At 40.1% G+C, this 22,592-nt stretch overlaps 3 protein-coding genes across 5 annotated transcripts in view; 1 reads left to right on the top strand and 2 right to left on the bottom strand.

Moving 5' to 3' along the window:
- znf609b (zinc finger protein 609b) overlaps positions 1-16,089 on the bottom strand; it is a 51,530-nt gene extending 35,441 nt beyond the window's left edge. For both annotated transcript variants that reach the window (XM_083558723.1, XM_083558722.1), the window contains exons 1-2: positions 15,399-16,089; positions 3,518-4,390 (exon numbers count right to left, since the gene is read on the bottom strand). In XM_083558723.1, coding sequence (XP_083414849.1) covers positions 3,518-4,264 — 747 coding nt within the window. In that variant the 5' untranslated portion in view covers positions 4,265-4,390; positions 15,399-16,089. The remainder of the gene's footprint in view (positions 1-3,517; positions 4,391-15,398) is intronic.
- Positions 1-22,592, top strand: part of rxfp3.3a2 (relaxin family peptide receptor 3.3a2) — a 446,825-nt gene that overhangs the window by 261,563 nt on the left and 162,670 nt on the right. The gene's annotated exons all lie outside the window — the stretch shown is intronic.
- Positions 22,192-22,592, bottom strand: part of trip4 (thyroid hormone receptor interactor 4) — a 57,552-nt gene continuing 57,151 nt past the window's right edge. For both annotated transcript variants that reach the window (XM_083558748.1, XM_083558749.1), the window contains one exon: positions 22,192-22,434. In XM_083558748.1, coding sequence (XP_083414874.1) covers positions 22,376-22,434 — 59 coding nt within the window. In that variant the 3' untranslated portion in view covers positions 22,192-22,375. The remainder of the gene's footprint in view (positions 22,435-22,592) is intronic.

Below are 22,592 nucleotides of genomic sequence, written 5' to 3'. Positions count from 1 at the left end.
TAATACAAAAAAAACTCTTACTATAAAAAAGAATCCACAAATGGTCATGCAACCAAAAATTCAAAAAGCACAAAGCCGTCAGTCTTAAAGGCAGAAGCGGAAACCTCATCGACGACTTTAGTTTGTACACGACAAACACTTAGCTGGTTTTAAGCCCAGCTAAGAAAAAACATTTAAAGTTTACAATGTCCATCAATAAAAGCATAGCTAATACAGATTCGCATGTTCTTTTTGAGGCACAGATTTCTTTTTTTTTCTTCACCACAAGCAAAAAAACAACTTTCGGTTCTAGTGTGAAATCAGCCAGGGGAAATCCTTTCAACCGTCCGTGATGATATCTACAAGACCTGGCGCTTGAATTATTACACACTTTATGATTTACAGACTGTGTTGTGTTCTTTTTTTTTTCTTTCTTCTCAAGGCATCACAGAACCTGGGCTCTGGCACAGGGGGGAGGAGGAGGCAGATGACTCGCACACAGATGGCAAATGTTGTTCAATTACCGCTGAGATAGCATGCGGTACGAAAAAAACGCTTGAACTTTTCACACGTTTTCATGTTTCACACTGCCACAATTTGAGGATTTTCCTTTCACGTTATTTCGAACAAATTCCTGTCTGTTATCTACTCTCTGTCTCGTGCCAGATTTCTTTCAGCCTAAAGCCTTTCCTCTGGCCCAAAGCCCTCCCCCCTCATCTCTCCTGAAGTGCTTCCAACCCCTCACCCCACCCACAGAGGGAAAATAAAACCCCTCTCCCATCTTATTATTAACCCAATGACCGGACCGACTGGACCTCCATCCGATTTCTATTTAAAGAACCTGTAGCAACTTGACGCAGTTCAACAGATCTTTCATTTATCAGGCTTTTGTTTGTTTATCTCCCCCTTCGCTGTTTTCTTCCCTTAAGCTTTCTCGCTGTTTGCCCTGAAAGGTGAAATGAGGCATGCTGGAAATCCGGTGGCCAACAATAGGAGACAGCAGCAGCAGCCCCCTCCTCCTCCTCCCTCCCTCCCTCCCTCCCTCCCTCCCTCCCTCTCTCCCTCCCTCCCTCCCTCTCTCTCCCTCTCCCTCTCTCTCTCTCTCTCTCTCTCTCTCTCTCTCTCTCCCTCTCCCTCTCCCTCTCCCTCTCCCTCTCCAAGCTTTTCAGGAGCTGAATTAGCAGTGTAAGCCCCCCCCACAATAGTCAACAACCACTCATCCTCACCATACAAAGCTAAAAAAAAAATAAAAATGCTGAGAAAAGGGATTCTGTTTCCAGATCTGTGATGGTTTTTAAACCAGTGTACAATTTATCCACTCAAAAATGATTTGGAGGACTGCTGAAGAGAAGCCTGTGTGTGCATAAAGTATATGTAAAACAGCTCAATTATTACTACAAATCTTTGTCAGACTGCGTGACTGAGGCGTGTGGGCACGTTGTGCACTTCAGGGAACTGGAATGCAGGTTGAAGAGTCACTCGGCGGTCAGCTGCAGAAACATGTTTTAAAATGGCAGCGTAATCGCATGACTCACGAGCCACAAACTCGAACGTGGTCTTGGCTCCACTGTGATAGATTAAAACGTGTGAAATCAGTGTGGTGGCATTTTCCATTAGGAGACATTTACTTCTACATCTTTGGAAGGAGCCTCCAGTTTTGGAGTTTTGGAGCAATCCGAGGAAATGACCTATGAGCAGGAAAAGGCTGAGGACAAACTATTTTTCTGATTATTATTTGAAAAGCTGTGAAGAGCTGTGCAGAGCTGTTCTACAGCAAATGAAAAGTATGATGCGTCATATTTTACTGTCTTGTACCATTAAAAAAACGTAGATTTTTTTTGTGGTATAAGCAATATAAAAACACTTAGAAGCACACAGATACTAGAAAATAATTGCCGTTTTAATTGTAACTATAACGTAAACAAAAAAAAAAGGTTACTATACTCTGTCCTGTCCACTACTCCTGACAGCTCTACTGGAATTGGTAATATTTCTCCAATCATTTATTTATTTTAATATTTCAGAATCAAGCGATTCCTAATGTGGCATATGACAAATTCTTATTTAATGGGCATGACCAATAGCATTACCCCATCATGACTTTCTGACCCAGTGCCATTCTTATAGCAATAAAAATCTAATTACACATAACTCACATACACGGCTATTTAATAACACTGCATAGAAACATAAAACCCATTTCAGTAGTTCAGCATTTTCTCCCACAGGAAACAGCTGTGTAGAAGTGTTTTGGCAATACAGTGAGCCACTTACTACATTGTAAAGACTTTGGGGAGGAGGAGAAAAAAAAAAAAAAAAAAAAAGGAACAAAACTGCAATAAAAAAACTGAACCAGGAGCTGGAACAAAAATTTGGTTGTATCAAATCTTAGCCTAAAAAATCTAAATCGGTCCCTATATGAAGTTGCATCATCAAATCTGTGCCTTATGTATCAGTTTTAGTTTTTATTTTTTATTTTTTTTATCGTTTCTATTTTAAAGGAACTTATACTGCATCACATTAACTGGTATCAGCAAATATCAAACTGTTGCATTAAATCGTAATTTCTAAATACAGATTCGATCCTTATGAATTAAAATTTCTCAGCAATAGTGGAATTATTAAATAGAACAACTGCCTTTTGAATTAAAACCATATTAGCAGATTGACGCTTCTCAATCTCAGCTCGTTGCCATAAACGGTGAACATGTTCCTTTTGATCATCACAGATCGCATAACTATACACCAAATTATGATCACTAGCACTAATTTGAATGAAAGCCCATTTTGTCTTTCACTAATGAGCAGCACATGGAGCATGAACATTACTCATTACTCATTTTCTACATGGATAGGATCCTTAGCATGGACTAATCTTTGCTCCAATCTTAAAGCAGGAAACGCTATGATCTTTTAAATTGGTATTAGCCCAAATCCCAGTGCTGCCACTACAGGGCCTGTGAGCAGGGCCCTTAACTTTAACTGCTCAGTTGTATAAATGAGATTATAGTTAGTTGCTCTGGACGCTTGCTGTCTGCCAAACGCTATAAATGCAATTGTAATTAGTGCTAGCTAGGTTTGGACTTTGGATCGGAAGCTCACGAGTTCAAATACCAACAACGGCAAGCAGTACAAGCAAGGACCTTAACCTTCAACTGCTTTTTTTATTCAATTAAGTTGATCTCAATTAGAGCGTGTGCCAAACACCATATATGCAAATATCACAGTATAGTAAAAAAAAAAAGGGAATCCTTAAAGCCGGGAAATATTCATGGGCGACATTTTAATCTAGATGATGCAATTGCCAAATGTTCTCTTGCTCAGCAGCACATCCTGGCTTTCATACTCTAGGTCATTAAATATCGAAAACTTTGCCTTAGGCATACATTAGTACAATATTTTAGTGACCCATTTATAGCTTTCAGTTAGATTTCCAGGCAACCAAACCTGTGCACTAGCCGGAGTTCCACCTGAGCCCCAGTTCCCATCAGATCAGCCACTTTCTAAATAAATCCAGAACTTGGCAACAAACGCTTACCTTTTCGTTTTTCACTTTCTTTAAGACTCGACACTCGCCGTTATCCATGTCCTCGGGTTCTGATTTAATAGACAATGGTACTATTCCTACAGATTCCAATGCATTATTTCCATGTGGCTCAGTCACGGCCATGTCCACATTCTGCGCACTGTCGAAGGAGGCGCTACGCGTATTGTTCCCAAGTGCTTGAGCGTTAGCAGCTACCTCCTTCTCGATAGCGACCACGGCTACCGCTCCTTCGCTTTTCTCCTTCTTGTTTTTCCCGCTCGATACCTCCTTGTCCTTTTTGCTATTTGGTACATTGCGGGCCGTTTTCCCGCCCTTCTCCATGCCTTTCCCAGGCATGGCGTTCCCAGCACCTCCCGAGCTACCTGTCGTACCAGTAACCTCCACCTGGGTTCGCCCTTGGTGCTCTTTTTTCATGGCATCCCCTGCTGGAGACTTGGTACTATTGTCCTTGGAGTTCTTGTTGCGCTTCGATTTTGATTTGCTCTCTTTGCCTTGAGGGGCCCCGACAGGGCTCACAAACTTGATATTGTCGGGCAGGGCAGCGACAGCACTGGGCGGAGCAGCCATTCCCCCTGCTTCCTTGGAGCCAGACATCTCGAGTTTGTCCTTCTCTAAGTCAGCTTCGAGGTCGATGATTAGATTGCCGACACCAATGTCCCACTCATCACCGCTGTCGTAAGGGTCCACCGCATTCGAGTCCACACCTTTCCCGCCTGCAGTGCCACCACTTAGGGACATTTTAGTGCCAGCTCCCCGAGTCTGTCACTGTAATGTCTGATTGCTCAGACTTCCAGGCGGTGGGGAGGAGGGAAAGCAGAGGCCTCAACGTATCGATACCAATTTCCCAAACACCCACATCTTGCCCTAAAGGGGAAAAAGAGTTACAAAAAGAAAACAGGATTAGCTTATACTGAGAATCAAATAAGAAAAGAACCTGTGAACCGCTATTGCTAGTCTTTACTTAAAAGATTGTGTGTAGAATTTGTTTGTAGGCCACAACAAACTAATTCTGTGTTTACAGTGCACACTAAACTCATTAGAAAGCAAAGCTATTACAGAGCAATAAAAGAGCACCTCCGAACCATTCCAGGTGCTAAATCTTCCAAACGTCAGCTTAGCTACTGCATCAGATTCAACGATCATCCATTAAGGCAATTTTTATAGGGTGCCATTGCATTTGTTCTAGCTTTGTATACATGCATTTTTGTTGTTAATAGATAAAAGCGATGCCCATGATAACATAAAAAAAAAAGCAAAATAAAACAACAAATATTTTAAACGCTAAAATCATACTATGCACCATGTTAAACTTATTGGTGTGATATCACTTTATTGTATCGTGATATTATATTTTTGGTCACATTAACCAGCCCTGTGAGGAGACGGCCTTATTTTTCAAAATGTTCACCAAATTCACACAGAAGCTACTCAATCCTAAATGCATGAAAAACCAACTGAGGCATTCATGGGGTTTGTGCGATTTCAAGCCGATCGACTAATTTTCTTTCGGCTTCTCCCTTTAGGGGTCGCCACAGCGGACCATCCGCATGTTTGATTTAGCATGTTTTTACGCTGGATGCCCTTCCTAACGCAACCCTCCCCATTTATCCGGGCTTGGGACCGGCACTGAAAGTGGCTGGGGTTGGTTCCCTGACCAAGCGGTGAGAGCGCCGCATCCTAACCACTAGACCACCAGGGGACTTCAAGCCGATCGACTAAAGTACGAATAAATTTCGCAAATTTACCGCACACTCGTAGGATACAAACTTTCATCAGAACCCATTTATCGCGAGTATTTTAAGCGTGATGAGGTTGGTCCAGTGTGATAAATGAGATCCATCTATCTCGGAGTAAAACTGACTGCGCTGTATGAGAACGAGATTAAGAAGAAGAAAAAAAACAGGAAAATCAAGTTACAATTAGCACAAAGCCGTTGAGGGACGGGCTGTTAAATCCGAGGCTTAGTCAAAGCGCGATGCCCGTAAACTAATTGAAGCGGCCGTGCTCCTTTTCACAGGCCACTAAGCTCGGAGAGGCTTAGCAGTCTAAAGCTTGAAAGGCTGACCCTAGTGGAAGGAGCACGCCCTTTGACCCTAACTCATTGTAAATAATTAACACTGACGTCTACAGCATCTGTCCCGAGGAGATTGTAAAGACAGATAAGGACAATTTGGCAGGGGTGGGGGGAAGGGGGTGTTGACAGCACGTGCGTTAAAGCAAGTTATCTGATTAATAGAAATGTACATCCAGGTTTAATTAAAGTGCTGTTATGTTCTGAAGCAGCACTGGGACATACGCTTCGGCTCACGCTCTTAACAGCTTGGATACATTACACTCTTTCATGTCTTTTGATCTTTACTACATAACATCCATCAGCTCAGATGGCAGGCGAGGAGCGTGAAAGTCATTATTTATCACTTGCGATGTCATCACATACAGCTGTGCATTCGCATTCATGGTGAACAACTCGTCTCGGGGAACGTTCCCTCTTACCACGCGCCGCTTCGTTATTTTCTCGATCTAGTGGCTAGTGATGTTCTTATGAGGCCGTGAACGTCGGCGCATCCCCGATTGACGAGAGCGTCGTTTGTGGTTTTGAAAGGGGGGTGAAAAAGAAGGTGGTGTAGCTCGACTTACAGTGTACACATCAAGTCATCAAAGAGAAGACACAAAACAAACACAGGTTCCAAGTCAACTGTTTCCACCAAACGTATAACTATTTGTACAACATAAAAACAACGTGTGTTAATTGAATTCACGGTTTTTTTTTTTGGAGCAATCAAATTAGAGATTTGGCAGGATGGACATGCAAACCAATGAATTGTTTAAGAAATATTGTTGCTCCCCTCTGCACTCAGACCACCAGATGTTAACTTTCAGAGGAACAGAAACAAAAATGAAAAACTAAACTTTATTCTGTCTTATTCAAAGTGATAAAAATCCTCCAACTTGATAAACTCCAACTGTCGAGATGTCTATCAGCAATGTGTGATACTATCATCCAAATCATCCTGAGCACAAGTGTGTGTCTGCCTGGAATCAACAAAAGAAAATCCTCCATTATCTGTGTTACTCTTCATCTCCATGTGATGTTGCATTACTGCCTCTGCTGCAAAACTGTAGCAGTTCATAACTTCATCACTACTGTATTGTTGACCAAAACAAAAGCAAACAATCTACTTTTATTAAAAATGCCACATATTTGACAGTCAGGAAAATCGGATATCAATCACTTAATGAAAGAATAATAATTTAGTGGAATTGGATTTGGAAAAGTAATGTGCTCTTTTTGGTACTGGAAATGTTTTAATGTAAAGAAAGAGAAATGAAAGTTCTACTTTGTTCAGATTGCAGTTTTTATATATGTACATTATACCTTACCACCATGTAGGTGATTTTGGTGTGTGAGCTTAATGGCAAAGTAATTTAATAAAAAAAAAGAATAAAAATAAAAACATTGCAGAAATTACATATCGGCTGATACTTGAAATTTCAGTATTGCATTAGAAAAAAACGAAAAACTGATTGTGCCAACTGAATTTTGTTCTTTTTTAACAAGCGAGTCACGTTAATTTCTGACATTACTTTGAAGTCATCCTAAGCCTCTTGTTCCTCATGGATTTCTTTTTGTCACCCTGACGACTCGGGGGTTACAGCACTTCCTGTTTAGGACACAAAGCGTGCGAATGATTCATTAAGCTAAACTCGGTCGAGGAGCTGTCGTCTAATCTCTCGCAGATGTCCGAGCCTTCGAGCCTAAAAACCTGCAGCTGCCCTTCCTGCTAGAGCAGAGCGACACGGGTCGGGTCGGACGTGAGTTTTTACCATCTGGAGCGGTGCTGCGGACAACCGAGCGCTCCTCGAGTCCTGTTATCGCTAAACTGACACTTAAGGAATCCCTCGAGCTTCTGTCTGAAATGTCAGGAAAGAGCACGATGTGGGGGGGGGGGGGGAACAAGTGTGTGTAACCTGTCACTGATAGCTAAGTGGAAGAGGTGATTACAGAGACTTCAAGGAAAAGAAACAGCTTTGAGAAAAAAAACAAAACAAAAAAAACATGGGGGTGGGGGGGGGTGTAATGGTTTAAAAAAAAAGGAACAGTACTTTTATCTGAAACGTATAAAGTATGTGTAATTATAGAACCAATTTTAAAAAGACGAGATTTGAGAACTGATAGTTTCAGTGAAACTCTTGTTTTAGTTTGCTTTACATAAAGTCTAAAAATCAAACATTCATGGAAACTAATGTATATTATTAAATGGTTAAAAACGCTACTACAGTGTGGACTTCAGTGAGTTGATCTGGAAGAACCCACCAAGAATAGATCATCTACACATTCTGTAAGATGGAGATAAATATTCATACCTTTTTTATTAGATAAAAAGAAAAGGAGAACAGCGTGTGCACACATTTTGGGTCGATTCATTCTAAAAGCACCTGAATAAAAACCTGATGGCTTTCCTTATTATAACCAATCTCTTGCTATATTTCTAAAGCACACAAGTCAGCAAGCTGTTCTTTTCTTCTTTCCTTTGTTTAGCTATTATTAGCGAACCCATCTTCTCCAACACACCTCTGCTTTATTCCACAATCAAGGCAAAGAAAAAGCTCTTTACATATTTATTTATACAAAGGGGGTATAATACATTTTTTTTTTCACAAACCACAAATATTACATGGAAAAAAAATTCATTATGCAGAACAGGAAAAGAAATAAAATAAATCAACTATTTTGGAACATCAAAGTAAAAAAAAAATACAAAATAAAAAAAACCTACATTACACAATTTTACCTTATTATATTATATATTTTATTTAGTAAATGTTTATGACATCTTCAGATTTTTTTTTTAAGTAAAATTAAATCTTTAAGTTTTAATGTGTTTAAAATATGAGCATTTATGTAAAGGAGATCACGCGGAATCATGTGATGTCACCATATTTACGTATTTGCTGTGTAAATCACTTGTATAAATAACCTGAAATAGATGTAGAATATAATAATAATAATAATAAAATGAAGAAAAAAAAAACAATTAGCAAAACTATGTAGTATAACTATGTATCATGTAAACTATGTATTAGTTGAAAATAGTTTGATTGGGTTTGGAAAAGCCTGTCAATCATTGCATAAAGTCTCTACGAGCCACCACAGGTCCTGGGAGCGGAACTTTGTGATCATGGCAGAAAATCATTCAAACTATTGGAGACTGGAAGATAAAAGAGAACAAAAACATGCCTCTTGTCACTGAATCTACTACATTACCTTTCTTTAGAAACATTTTCTCTCAAAAGGCAGAAATATCACAATAGAAACTGTGCATAATAAAAAAAAAAGGCTACAGTTACAGAGATGCACTCGTTTATTTTTCCGAATCTTACTTAAAACATTTCTTGGAATTGGAAAACGAGCATCGCATCCAAACTCAATAGTTCACTAATCACATGACTGACTGATGTGAAACACATTGGCACGGCATCAGCTCTGTGTCCTAAACGCTGAACACTCGCAGAAAGGCAGAGAGCCGATATTTAACCCTGCGCCAGCTCCTCAGGCTACACGCTGCGTCTGAGCACCTAAAATCGGCTCGAAGACGGCAGACGCTGATCGATGCTGCAATCTCCAGCACTTTACCGCCTGCCAATTCGCGGCCTACGTAATTGGCAAAACAAAGCTTCTGACGGAGAGGCTGCTTTTGTGATGAAACGTTCGCTGAAAAAAAGCGTACGCGCTTTCTCGCCGTCGTTCTGGGATATGAGCTAATTCACTAAAGTAACTATTACTGGGGGGGGAAAGCGTTAGTGCTGCTTTTAGAAACGCAGCTGAGAGCGCACGTTGTTTCTCGCCATGTTTTTCTCTGGATGGGAGAACGTCGGCCGTGTCTGCTCGCGCATTCTGGGAACGGCAGGAATCTGAGCATTAAATTCGATCAGTCGCGCAACATGTTTCCTGATGATTGCTGTGTTCTAGCACATTGTTTTTAACCGGTACAGAATACACGGGCACCAAAGAAATCTCAGATCTTACATAACCTTTAAACAATACAATAGAGCTCATACACACAGAGCCCACTAGAATAAGAAGCACAATGCATAATCATTGGTGGTCGGGGGGTGGGGGTGGATCCTTGGTTGCAGGTGTCAGACTGATTTTAGATTTTCAGGAAGCACTAAACAACTAACAGTTTACACGAAGTGGTGTGAGAAGAAAAGCATCACCCAATACACAGTATACAGCAAAAGTCCTCAAAGCCAGAGATAGATGGAGAAAAAAAGATGCCTGATCGTCACTTTTGATTTTGACCCCAGACGCCTATTCGCTGCAGATACGAACAGGGTCTACCCTTTATATCTCGGCTTCTGGGGCGAGCGATTAATCATATAATGGAGCGACGCTTAGCGCAGAGCTGGCCTCTGCAATTTGCTAATCAGAGAAGGTCATACTTAGGTTAATGCTTTTCATTCAGGAGCTGTATAAAAAAAAATCATAACTAATTATGCTCTGCGTTTCTGCTAGCAAGCGGCGCTCTAATAAAGTGCAGACGGTTTCAGATCGAGCGTATTGAAATCGGCCAGGATCGGAGCTCGGGGCGGGTCGGGGCTGATTAGGATTTTAACTGTCCTCGGAGTCCGGAGACAAAAATCCGCATCATCTACAGCTGATGAGTTTAACACAGAGACAAACCTCAATTAGCAGCTCCACTTGAGTTTGTAGTAGATTAAGCCACTGTTTGCGAATACCAGAGCAAGAACATGCAGCGATAGTGGGGGAAATGCAGGAAGGTTGCGAGTTTGAAGCCTCGCTCGCCTGTGCGTTGATTTGCTTTGGATAAAGAGGTTAAGACTAAAATGTAAGTGAAGGTCAAAACCTGTTTATTAAATATACAGGAGCCGTGCAGAACAGCCACACACTCGCGCACACACACACACACACACACAAGGCATTTATCTTCTATAATCGCTACAAAATTTTTTTTACCTTTTACAACTGAAACATTCATAACATCAGAAGAATGATGGTGTAAAATATCAGACGAGAGAATACTCTCTCTCTCTCTCACTCTCTCTCTCTCTCTCTCTGTGTGTGCTTGTAGGAAATTAAACAGCTTCAATATTGTAGATTAGCTAAATAAACTGTACGTCAGTGAAAGTGAAATGAAGCAGAGCTGCTCTGAAATGGTGTTTGTCTATAGAATTAACCATGTGTAGCTCCTGGATCGTTGAAACGCTCGCGTAATTTCAGTTCCCACTTCCTCAAAAAAAAATCCTTTCTTAGTCACGATCTGAACAGCAGCTTGCGCTATTCCTATTCTGAACTGCGCTACTGTATACAGAATCATCACAATTCAGAGAATCCAAACACTGCCGTGGACATGAAGATGCAATTTTGCGATATTTATCCGATTCGTCCTGCACCAGATGTGTATGAATGAACTGCACTTGCTGTGACTCGGTAATTACACCTGGTAGATTAATAAAGTATTATTAGATACGCGACACAGGACTTCGCCTGCTCTAAACTTCAGTCATGTGTCTACGTACAACTGGTTCAGAGCAAACCACTGCATGTGGGAGATGCTAAACTGTCTGACAGTGACCTTGGACATGGTCTGATTCTGAAGGTCAAATCTATTCATCAAACGCCAAAAACTTCCACAATAATAATTGTAATAATAATAATAAGAAGAAGAAGAAGAAGTAGAAAAAGAAACAATATTACAATTAAAAAACTGAATAATATAAATTTCAAAAGCTGAATAAAAATAAACAAAATTAAATGCAGCAAAAAGAAAAAAGAATATTAGAATAAGTTGTATTTTTTAATCACTGATTTAGTGTAACAGATCTTGATCTTGATAAAAGGCAAATATATATGTATTGTGTTCTCCCGCATGCTCGAGTGAGCTCCCGACACCAAACACACAAGAAATGAATTAATCAGCATTTATATTCAAATTAATACTCTTCATACTTGTACTGAAATCAGAATGACGAGGCGCTGTGTGTGTGTGTGTGTGTGTGTGTGTGTGTGGAAGCGAGATGCACACAAAAGACAGATGTACACAAAAGATTCTTCATGAGGCTATAAATTCCAACGTCTGAATGTCAGTAAACACCAATTAGCTAATGTGTCGGGCGTGACGACGTTTCTCCTGAGGATTAAGGAGGTTGTGGATTGTCTGGAGAAGAGCAGACACACTGTATACTTCTATAGATCTATAATTCAGACGTCTAATCAGACAGAAATAAAAACTCAGACAATTTTCCTCTTTCTACTCTAATTTTTTCTTGCTGTGTAGCTGATCTCTAGTCTGATGTGTTGCCTTTAGCAAAACCATTTCTAAAAATACCGGGGTGCAAACTGAGGCTCTTGATGGACCGTTCAGGGTTTAGCGGGGTGCCGTGTGTCTGGTGTAGTGATGCTCATATGAGTCCAACACAGTGCTCATTTTATCATATCATATAAAAAGGAAGATTTGACAGTCACAACAGCGAAAAAAAACCCACGAGTTTCAGTACAATGCTGAAATAAAACTAACCTTACAGAGATCTGGACGTATTTTACAATTAACCATGGCACAAACTGCGAAGAAGTCTGCGGGATTCCTTTATGAATCTTCCCACAATTCAAGCAACCGCAAACAACACTAAGTGAGTGAACACAACAGCGCTTACTCAGCATGTTATTTGTAACTCACTAGCGCTCAGTGATAAGAAGAAATTCCAGTTATTAAAACACTTCACTTATCCCTGGTATCATCACCACTGTACCACTAACACTGATGTACTGCACCGTTGCAGTAACCCCCAGCGAGATGCCCCGTCTCTTTTCATATTGATCTTTTCTTTTTTTTATAGGTATTTTATTGTCTACGTCGGTGGTAATGATCACGCCATGTTTAAGGTCAATTCTGGCTTGTAATTAAACATCTACAAATGTGTGTGTGTGTGTGGGGGGAGTGTGTTCCCTGTTTACGACATGACAATACAATCATGGCAGCTCACACTGAATACTGTAAAGTTTTCAGTCTTCTTTACTTGTGAATCATTTCATAGCAGCACCAGAATTAGTCACATTAGTTGGTTAAATCTTTACCCTTAAACATAATCACTGTTTTGAGAAGATGATCACCAACAATACAGTTATTACAAGCTTGTTGCTAAGCTACTCGCTATTGCCTACTGTTGCTCCCTTGTTGCAGTTTCAGTCCGAAATGTTGCATGAACTTTTGTTCACGACAGTAGAACAGGACAGTGAAACACTGAAGCCTGTAACTGCTACAATGCACAGTAAACGATTATTTACATGCGCTGACAAACAAAATATATGTGTCCATGTTTTCTCTCTAAATTCACACGTTCTGAAGCGGGAATTTACATGATCACAACCAGCACATTGCCACTTTACCATAAAATAAAAAATAAAAAAAAAACCCAGCAGAAAATTCATGGTACACATTGTATTTTGTTCAAGTACAATATTTCCAAATGAACATGAACGTGCTGAGCCACCAATAACCAAAAAAAGTGTACAGATTTTTTTGTTTACCTCAGAAGTTTTCCCACAATCTCTCTCTCTTCAGCTTGTAACAACGACGAGATGAATAGTGACACGGTGCCTCAATCGAGGAAGCACAATGCATCAGTGTTTTGGGATCTTATCGTTCAAAATTGAAATTTTGGAGAAAAAATAAATAGGCATCATTTGAAACAAGAGATTAAAAAAAGAGAATGATTTTATCCTCCACTGTACGGTATGGTACATAACTCATGACTATGTAAAGGCAATTAATGGGTTTTGTTTCACATGTTATTAACATGTCTTACACACACTGTACTTAGATTATAGACCAAACTGACTTCAAAATACAAACAAATTACTTAATAATCAGTATCTTAATCAGTTACAAGCCGGTTATCACAAAGCCAACCCAAGAATCATGTGTACATGCGTCTCAAACCCTGCATGCCGATTTCCATTAAGCCACACCTACAAAACCCAATACAGGACCAATTTACACCCCCAGAGCGAATGCAGGACACAAACATATTACTGGGAAAAAAATGGATATTATGAATTTCTTGCATAAATGCTCCATCATATAATTTACAAACAAACCTGTACACATCCAGGCCAATCAAGATTTTTGGGGGATTTTCTCAAAAATGTATTTTTAAAAACAATCAGGGTTTTTTTTTTCTTCCTTTTTTCAATTTCATTTCGTTCAAAGGTATAATTTTTTTTATTAAGGAAACAATACACCAGTAGATATTACTCGTCAATAAGTCTTTTTTCAGTATTTTAATGTTTTGTTTTTGATAAAATTGCTGCAAACTATTTACAGACAAATCTGTATACATCCAGGGGTACTGTAACAAGATCTTTCGGGGAGTCTTCTCGAAAGATTTATTTCTAAATACCATTAGGGGATTTGGTCTTTTTTTCCCCCTTTTCCATCCATTTGGTTCAGAAATGTCTAGTGCATCAGCAGATATTACACAATTGTATACATTTGTTTATTTGAATTTTTTTTTTTTTTTTGGGGGGTGTGTCCCTTCTCAAAAATGTATTTCTAAGAATGATCAAGGGATTTTTTTTCGCATTTCGTTCAAAGACATTTGTATTTCTGCACGATGAATATTCGTGAAATGTTTCTTTTCGTTGATCTGATCACTTCATTAGTGGATCTGTGACGATCTGACACCAGGTTCTCACAGTGGGAAAATCAGCACCACAAGATGGACTGATCACGTAGTTCTGAAATGGTACAAATCACCACTGTGTAGCTCCGATTGTTCGTTTCTACTCAAACAAAATCAGCCAAACCAAAAAAGAGGGTTTGTTTTTCTCTTTCTTTAGGAATTAAGCAGGAAATTAAAATCAGTCTGCAGACGTTTTGGAAATGATTTTTAATGCCAAACTAGCTGTCAGGTTAAAAACACACGTTTTTGTCTGGCTTCTCTGGTGGACATCTTACTGACTTGAGGAGACACCTGAGAGAGACTAGAGGAACCAAACTAGTACACTAGTACTTACCTAGTAACTATTCTCTTTAATGGTGTGAATGAAGGTTATTCAGTAGAATAGCAGCTTTTTATGTGGACAAAAGACTAAAGGTGAGGTTAGAGGTGATAAAATACAGAAGGTTGTAGAACTAGAAAGTAACATAACTTACTAGATTGCGTTACATATTTTCTTCCCAAGAAACCTGGTTGTTCTAGAGAATAACAAACAATAACAACAAAAAAATTTTACACTTAAAACTAAAGATCTTTATACAATCCTTGAACAACCCATAGCTAATGTTTAAAAATAAATACGGTTCAGTTTTTTAGGTTTGTTTGAGTTTCAGCTAGCTCCCTAATTGTTGTAGCTAAGTGGTCTATACTGCTAGCATGCAGCTAGCTACCGAGACAAAAACCCCTAAAACTTCCCTCTGAACTAGTTGTTAAAGTTCTCCTGAGCCTCGTTAACTCTTTTCATGTCGGTTTCTATCTAAACACATGATGGGGAAACACTTTAAAATGCGATATTACACAGAGAATAAACTCTAACCCTATTATAAGACGGGCAACATGTGCAAAAAAAAGCACTGAGAGTGGACTAACCAGGTACTTAGCTGCCTTGCTAATGAGCTAACTAGCTAGCGAGTGTGCATGCTAGCTCTGGGTAGAGAGAGAGAGAGAGAGAGAGAGAGAGAGAGAGAGAGATAGCGAGCGTGCTAAGTGCTAAGAGCTAAACGCTAGCTTGTCTTTATGAAGCACAGCCCCAGTGTGAAATAAATAGCAGGCATTCCAGGAGCACAACGAAGGACACGGGGGGAATAAAAAGACACACACAATGATGATTAGAGTCAGAAAGAGCACTCACCCTGGTGATCATAAACTCCTATCCAGACTGTAACCTTTGTGTACATTCCATAGGTGAAAGGAAATCGGGAAAATGCGACTTGAAACCGGAATAAAAATAAAAATAAAAAGAATGCACGGGGCAGCACGAGGCGCGGCGGTACTCCCATACGCACACACTCACTCTCTTTCTCTCTCACACACTCACTCACACACACACACACACACACACACACAGATCCAGTACTCAGAGAAAGGGAAGGCCGGAGAGTCGCTGGACCGCAGCCATGGCGCTCTTCACCATCACCGTTCACACGAAACGGAACGCGGCACCGCGCCGCGAGCTCACAGCGGAACCCCGGCACTGCCTCCCGTCCTCCGGTTCAATACATCCCACATCGTAGCCTCTTTCTCTCTTTCTCTCCAATCAGATCAGTTCATTCTCTCTTTCTTGTAGCGATCTCTTTTTCGCTATACATATCGCTCTCCTTCTCTCTGTCCGTGCGCGTATGTAATCCTACGTATCTTTATAGCGCGCGCTCAATCCCGGTCTCCGACCGACCGCTCTCGCTCTCGCTCTCTCTCGCTTCCCTTTCTTCCCTTCTCTCTCTCTCTCTCTCTCTCTCTCTCAGCGATACAATGTAACCAAAACGGCAGCAGCGCGAGCACCGTGAAATCCAGGATCAGACTCTGCGCGGATCGTGGAGCGGCGCGAGCTAAAAACCGGAAACTGGATCCCAACCGACAAGATTCTGTTCACACACACCAGCACAGAATGAGGATCAGAATCAGAAAAAAACGTTTATTGCCACGTTCAGCAAAGAGCACTTTACAGTACAAGGGATTTGTCTTGGTGTCAGGTGCAAACACACACACAGATACGAAATGTGTGCAGAGTTTTTAAATCGACTATAATAATTCAATAAATACTGTATACAGAAAGTGCATAAGAAGTGGTGCAATTTAGAATGTAAAAGTGAAAGTGACTCTCCAAACAGATGAAGTATGTAAACAATCTAGAATTTAATAAATATTGTATACAGAAATGTGAGTTGCAAAAAGTTGCAATTAGAATATGAAAGTGATGATGATGATGATGATGATGATGATGGGTTCCCTTTTGAGTCTGGTTCCTTTCAAGGTTTCTTTCTCTCATAATCTCTTTATGCTGAATATAGCTGCTTTGGGGCGATGTCCACTGCTAAAAGCACTTTACAAATAAAACCAAATTTAATTGATGATAATGATGATGATGATGATGATGAAGAAGAAGATAAGTATTGTGATGGTAATGATGATGATATTGGTAAATAAGAGAATGAGGAGGAGGATGATTATGATACTGATGAAGATGATGGTGGTTATGCTGTTGCTGCTGAAAAGGATGGTGATGATGAGGAGGAAAAAAGAGGAGGATGGTGATGATGCTGCTGCTGACAATGAGGAGAATGAAGATGATGATAAGGATGGTGATGATGATGCTGACAATAAAAAGGATGGTGGTGGTGATGATGATGAATCCTCGAATCTGATTGGTCAGATTTGAGTTTATTTTACTCCTAGTTTATAAGAGAAAGTCAAACTAGACTTGTGAAGTATGTAAAAACAAAAAGTTGTGAATATAACAGCTGATTCTGAATCTTAAACAATTTAGCAGTAAATATTTCAGTCCCCTGAAGCATTTTAAAGCGACTGTACAAATATTTATTTTAGTGTTAAACTCTATCGTATTCTTTCAGAGCCATTTTGGATATAACAGGATGGTGTGATGGGTCTATAATTAATGCAACTCTATCTGGTACATTCTAAAAAGGTCACCCTGTAAAACGTTGATCTTTTATCCGGCGCACGTCTACACATCGCAGGTCGGAGTTCACCGAGCTTGAACTTTGGAACACATCGAACTGTGAAACATCTCCACAATGAGCTCGATTTCTGATCTACAATTCACATGCATATGAATGAAAGTTAATGTGATGAACTGTGTAGTCTGATCACCACTTAAAGAATTAATACTACATTCACACATACACATACAGCAATCCGTAGCCGAACACACATAACAGACCATGTCTGGGGATGGTGTGATGCAGCAAAACATAGCAAAAAGCAAAGTGTATTACTTTCATTTAACAGAAGGTTGTGGAATGTGTTACCCGCTTATACCACAGCGCTGATTTAAAGTAGTAATAAACAACACATTTAACGTTTGACCTGAATTATAGATGCACTGCATGATATGGGACACTTCTAAGACAAGTTCGTTCTTCTTCTCACATCCATGACAGCCGTTTCTCACCCTTTTTCTATGTTAATGAGATATAAACAAAGCAAGCCGTCCTTTTGTGTATCTTTACAAAGCACTGATACTGGAGACTCCTTCCTTAACAGTGCCATAAACACCTCTTAAATAAAAAATAACTTCACCATGTCAACCCTTATATGCATTTCCGTATTAAGGAATAACATTATTGCACATGCTCAAAGACCAATTACAGAGTCCAATGTACCCTGCATTTGAGCTGTTACTATGGAAAGATCATCAAATTATTTGAACATGAACACGTTCATATAAACCAAATGTTTCGTCAGAACTAACGTCTGTGTAATGTTATTATATAACATGAATCGAAACTTTCTAACCAAACAGACTTCAACTATGCTTTTGTATAGTTTCGTACAGCACAGATAATTCGACTATGCTTTCGTTTAGTTATCCAAAGTATCTCAGGCTGCGAGATTAAATTCCTGTATTATATTATTGCACTAGTTTTAGATTCTTTTCCATAGTAACAACTCATTCAAGGAGTTGTACGTTGAACAACCGACATAATCAAAGACTGTGTAGGTTAAAGAAATGAACCATTTTAAGGTTTAAAAAAAAAGAAGGTAATTTCGAATTTGATGGCTGCAACACGTCTCAAAAAAGTTGCAATGCTAACTGCATACTGCATCTATTACTAAAGCATGACTGTGTAGTAGAAGAGTCCAGGTGCTGAACTTCCCTGCCTGCAGTCTGGACCCTTTGAAATCATTTGGTCCCTTCATTAAAACAAAAAACACAAAAAAGGACACCCAGAACTGCTGAGCAGCTGGAATCTTGTATCAGACACAAACGGGATAACATTCCTTTACCAAAACTTTAGCAACTGGTCTCCTCAGTTCCCAGATGTAGACAGAGAGTAGATATGATGCAACAGAGTGGTAAACATGCTTCAAAAATATGTGCAATAACAAAGTAAAAATACCTCCTTATTGTCCAATCCCCGTTGTGTCGTTTTCAAAAAGCAACGCATTGTGTGAGTTAAAAGCCTACTCAGCACATTTAGGTTTTTCCTAGAAGTTAATTCAACCTCCTTTGCATTCCTTTTGCTGCCGTCTTGGTGGAAAACCGCTCTCGTAAAACACATCACGCAGCTCATGTGTGTATCCTGCGACGGCCTTTAACGCAAACGCGTGGGCAGAAATGATCTGTAACCCTAAATCTGATGGCTCGTTCTTTTCTGTGCGTTTTTTGGTCCCGTAGTTATCTCACACTGTTCTATTGCACATCATGGTCCTGGAGAAACATTTCGTTCCAAAGAAAACCAGCGATATAGAGGACTAACAATAAAACCCCAGTTGACTTGACTTGAGCATGGCCTTTTCATGTACAGTACATGAGCGGAGAGAATGGGTTGGGGGGGAGGGGGGGTTCAGTGTTAGCAGGAATACACTAACAAAGACTTTACACCGGCCAGGTTTGTTTATATACAGACTTTTATATTAATGTGCACGTTTTAATGTGTTACTCTTTCTGTATACATACACAGAACCATGGAATTGTTGCGCAGTGTCAGAGCTGTGTAACAGTTAAAGCTGTTTTTAGACACAGGAAAGGCTTCTGGTTTCTTGGTAGCATAAAAAAGTTTGTGTTTTTTAGATGAGAGAAAGAAAGAGGTGAGAGAAAGTCTGCTAAAGTGACAAAAGGAACTGACTTGTTTCACAACATATCTATAAATGGATTAGTATGACACTGTAGTATAACTTTCTTTTCGGCTTCTCCCGTTAGGGGTCGCCACAGCGGATCCTCCGCACGTTTGATTTGGCACATGGTTTACGCTGGATGCCCTTCCTAACGCAACCCTCCCCAATTTATCCGGGCTTGGGACCGGCACTAAGAGTGGCTGGGGATGGTTCCCTGACCGGGAATCGAACCCGGGTCGCAGCGGTGGGAGCGCTGCATCTTAACCACTAGACCACCAGGGGACACATAAGAGAACCAAAACGCTTTGGAGACAGGCCGTCATTAAAAAAACTTCACAGCCCACAACACACACTCGGGGCTTTTGATGCAGTAGTTATTTTTTCCCCCTCTACATCTTGATAAACGAGTTTATTCTGTAACAGCTCGCAAAACTATAAACAAGCCAAGGGTCGACCAAATCTAAAAGCCGAGGTCCCAAGCGCTCAACTGAACCAATCTATTATGCTTATTTATCTGCTGGCCTGCTTTAAACAAAGTGGCTTCCTAAATAAAGGAATCCCCCCCCCCCCCCCCCCCCAGAAACTACCGGGTGTCATCAGTCATCAGGCCGAAACGAAACTCCCCAGCACTATTAGAGTTCAGCAGCATGACAATTAATAAGGGGCGAAGCAAAAGTGCTTACAAGCACGTTCCAGTGAGAGAAAAAGATACAGCTGTGACTTTTACACAATAAATGTCTCATAAAGGAATATAAAAAAGTGCAGAGTAAGTTAGCTGAAGGGATTATTCTTTTTAGATAGAAAAGATCGTGTGCTTAAATACAGTTTTACTGAAGTAAATTTCGAAGGGGATCAGGAGAAAGTGACGTTTATTGCCTCGAACGTTGCCAGAAGCCTTTATCAGTCAGAGCAGTATGATTTATTCAGTTGTACTCATGGGTGTACACTTCTAACTTCTAAATGAGCAATAAAAAGGTTCGAACTTTGTATATATATATATATATATATATATATATATATATATATATATATATATATATATATATATATATCGATTGTTCTCATCTCTTCTGAGAGGTTGTTCTCACTCTGGTCTGGGCTTTTTTTTTTTTTGCAGATTACAGGGAGGAAATGCTAGGCTTGCGAAGGGAACTGCTGACTAAGAACAGGAAGAGTCTCGGCTGATGCTCCTGTTTTCCAGCCCTAACCTCGAACTTTCTCCCCTTCATTCACATGCAAAGAGCGAACCTCCAGTCTATTCACGAGCTAGTTAGCTCCTTCACACAGTCCAATCGCGCATTTAATGGCCCACGCTGTTTGTTTAAGCTAGCTTAGGAATGTGTTAATAAAAACTCGAATTTGAATTTAATACCTGGCCTAGAGATCACACGGAAACAGCACAGCCCACGAGCTCCCGAAGCTCTTCATCAAACCGATTTGTCTTTTTTATTTATTTATTTTACGAATTCCTTTCAGGCAACCCTGAAAAAAAAGAGCTTTTGCGTCGAGACATGAGAAGAGCTCCTGAGCTCTCTGTAGGAGGTGGCGATGGCCGAGTCTGATTAAGTGGCTGGAGGCAAGACACCATTTTCTTTAATCATGTGAAAATGTTGTAATTTTTCAAGAGGAATTCTGATCACTGATGTCCTTGTGGCTAAATTCAACAATCATTTTAATTTTATTTGCCGGTGGCGTGTCGGAGCAAAAGGAAAAGCTCACAGTTGCTGCATTGTGCAGTAAACACATTAAACTACACATCAAATGCAACGGATTTTGGATTAAAAACACATCATAAATATTCCGAAAAATTGGAATACATTTTCTATATCATCACTCCCCAATGTGTTGAGTTCCTTAAATACCAGCCTTTGAGTGCACTGGGTTTTTTAATGGAGGTTTTTTTCTCCGGGTTTGTAAAAGCAACGATAAAGGGGTTTATTTCACACCAGTGTGTAAAACTACACTCAAGCCAAAGGTTACGAAAATGTAAAAGTCCCAAATGCTCAAGAGAACTGACAAGAACAGTTAATCAACGCTGTACTGTATACAAAATATATATTTTAACAAAAAACTATGCTGTTTCCATACCATTAATTGCAGATAAATTTGGAGAGGCTGAATGACAACATTCAACAACTGATTCTCCTGCAGCAGAACCTCGTTATGTATCATTCCTTAATCGTTAGGTTCAACCCTTATTTTATTGTATTTTCTGTATTGTTAGTGTTCTGTGAGTATACCATGTTGGAAAAACTCTCTACAAGGAAAGAACTGAAAGCAAAACTGGAAATCTAAATAAGAAAATGCTGTATACACCGACAGAGTTAACCTGAATGGAAATGCATTAATGTAATCGGTGTTTTGACTTCCCCTCACACACACTGGTATATTCAGGAGTTAATACAGCACACGAGAGCCAACGCTTCATTTTTGGATAATTGTGGTTTAAGGGTAAAAAAAAAAAAAAAAAAAAAAAAAAAAAAAAAAAAAAAAAAAACCTTACAGCTTGTGGCTTTGTGCCATTGTTGGCTCCTTGAAGGCTGTCATTAAGGCGAGTCGTTTGGCACAGTTGTTTGCTCTTTCTGGTGCTGAGGTGCTCGTGTCACCAAGAGGCTCCTCAATCACTTTAAGGAGAACGGAGAAAAGGGGGGGAAAGCCTAAGTGTTTCTGCCTGTGACAGCCATTGTGGTGCGAATGAGAAGGGCAGCTCCGATACGGTTCTGCAGCACAAACGGCTCTTTGCTAAGCAGGACGTCTTGTGCTCGGCCGAGCGGCTCGCTATCGCTCCGCCCACCCAGAGAGGAATCTCTGTATTTGTGGTGTGAATAACTGCAATGAAATGGGCAATGTATCGTTCAGTTGGTTTTAATAGTAGTTTTATGAGGAGAAAAACCCTCAGAAATAGTACACAAAGTGTCATTATTCGCTTCGAGATTTCACTTCGTCCCCTTGGTGAATGGCACTGCAGTGTGACATTGCTGGCTCTGCTCTTCTGTTGGCTGAAAGCTTGGGCGCTCTGTGGCTTTGTCGAGGTCACGCTGGCTGCATTAACCCCCGCTTGGCACTTTGGTGAATCTGACTCTCCAGCTTCCCTGTGTCAGACAGAGGAGGGGGAGGGGAAGGTCAGTGACGGATTCAGTGCTTCAGTGTCGAACAAAAAGCGACACTAAATATAAAAATGAGCAGGTCAGCACATTGATAGCATATTGATACATTCTATATATACACACAATATACCACTAGGAATTTC

The sequence above is a fragment of the Silurus aristotelis genome (genome assembly GCF_946808225.1).
Source record: "Silurus aristotelis genome assembly, chromosome: 13".
NCBI classification, from domain to species: domain Eukaryota; kingdom Metazoa; phylum Chordata; class Actinopteri; order Siluriformes; family Siluridae; genus Silurus; species Silurus aristotelis.
The sequence above is the reverse complement of the archived record's forward strand: the minus strand, read 5'-3'. Positions and strand labels throughout refer to the sequence as shown.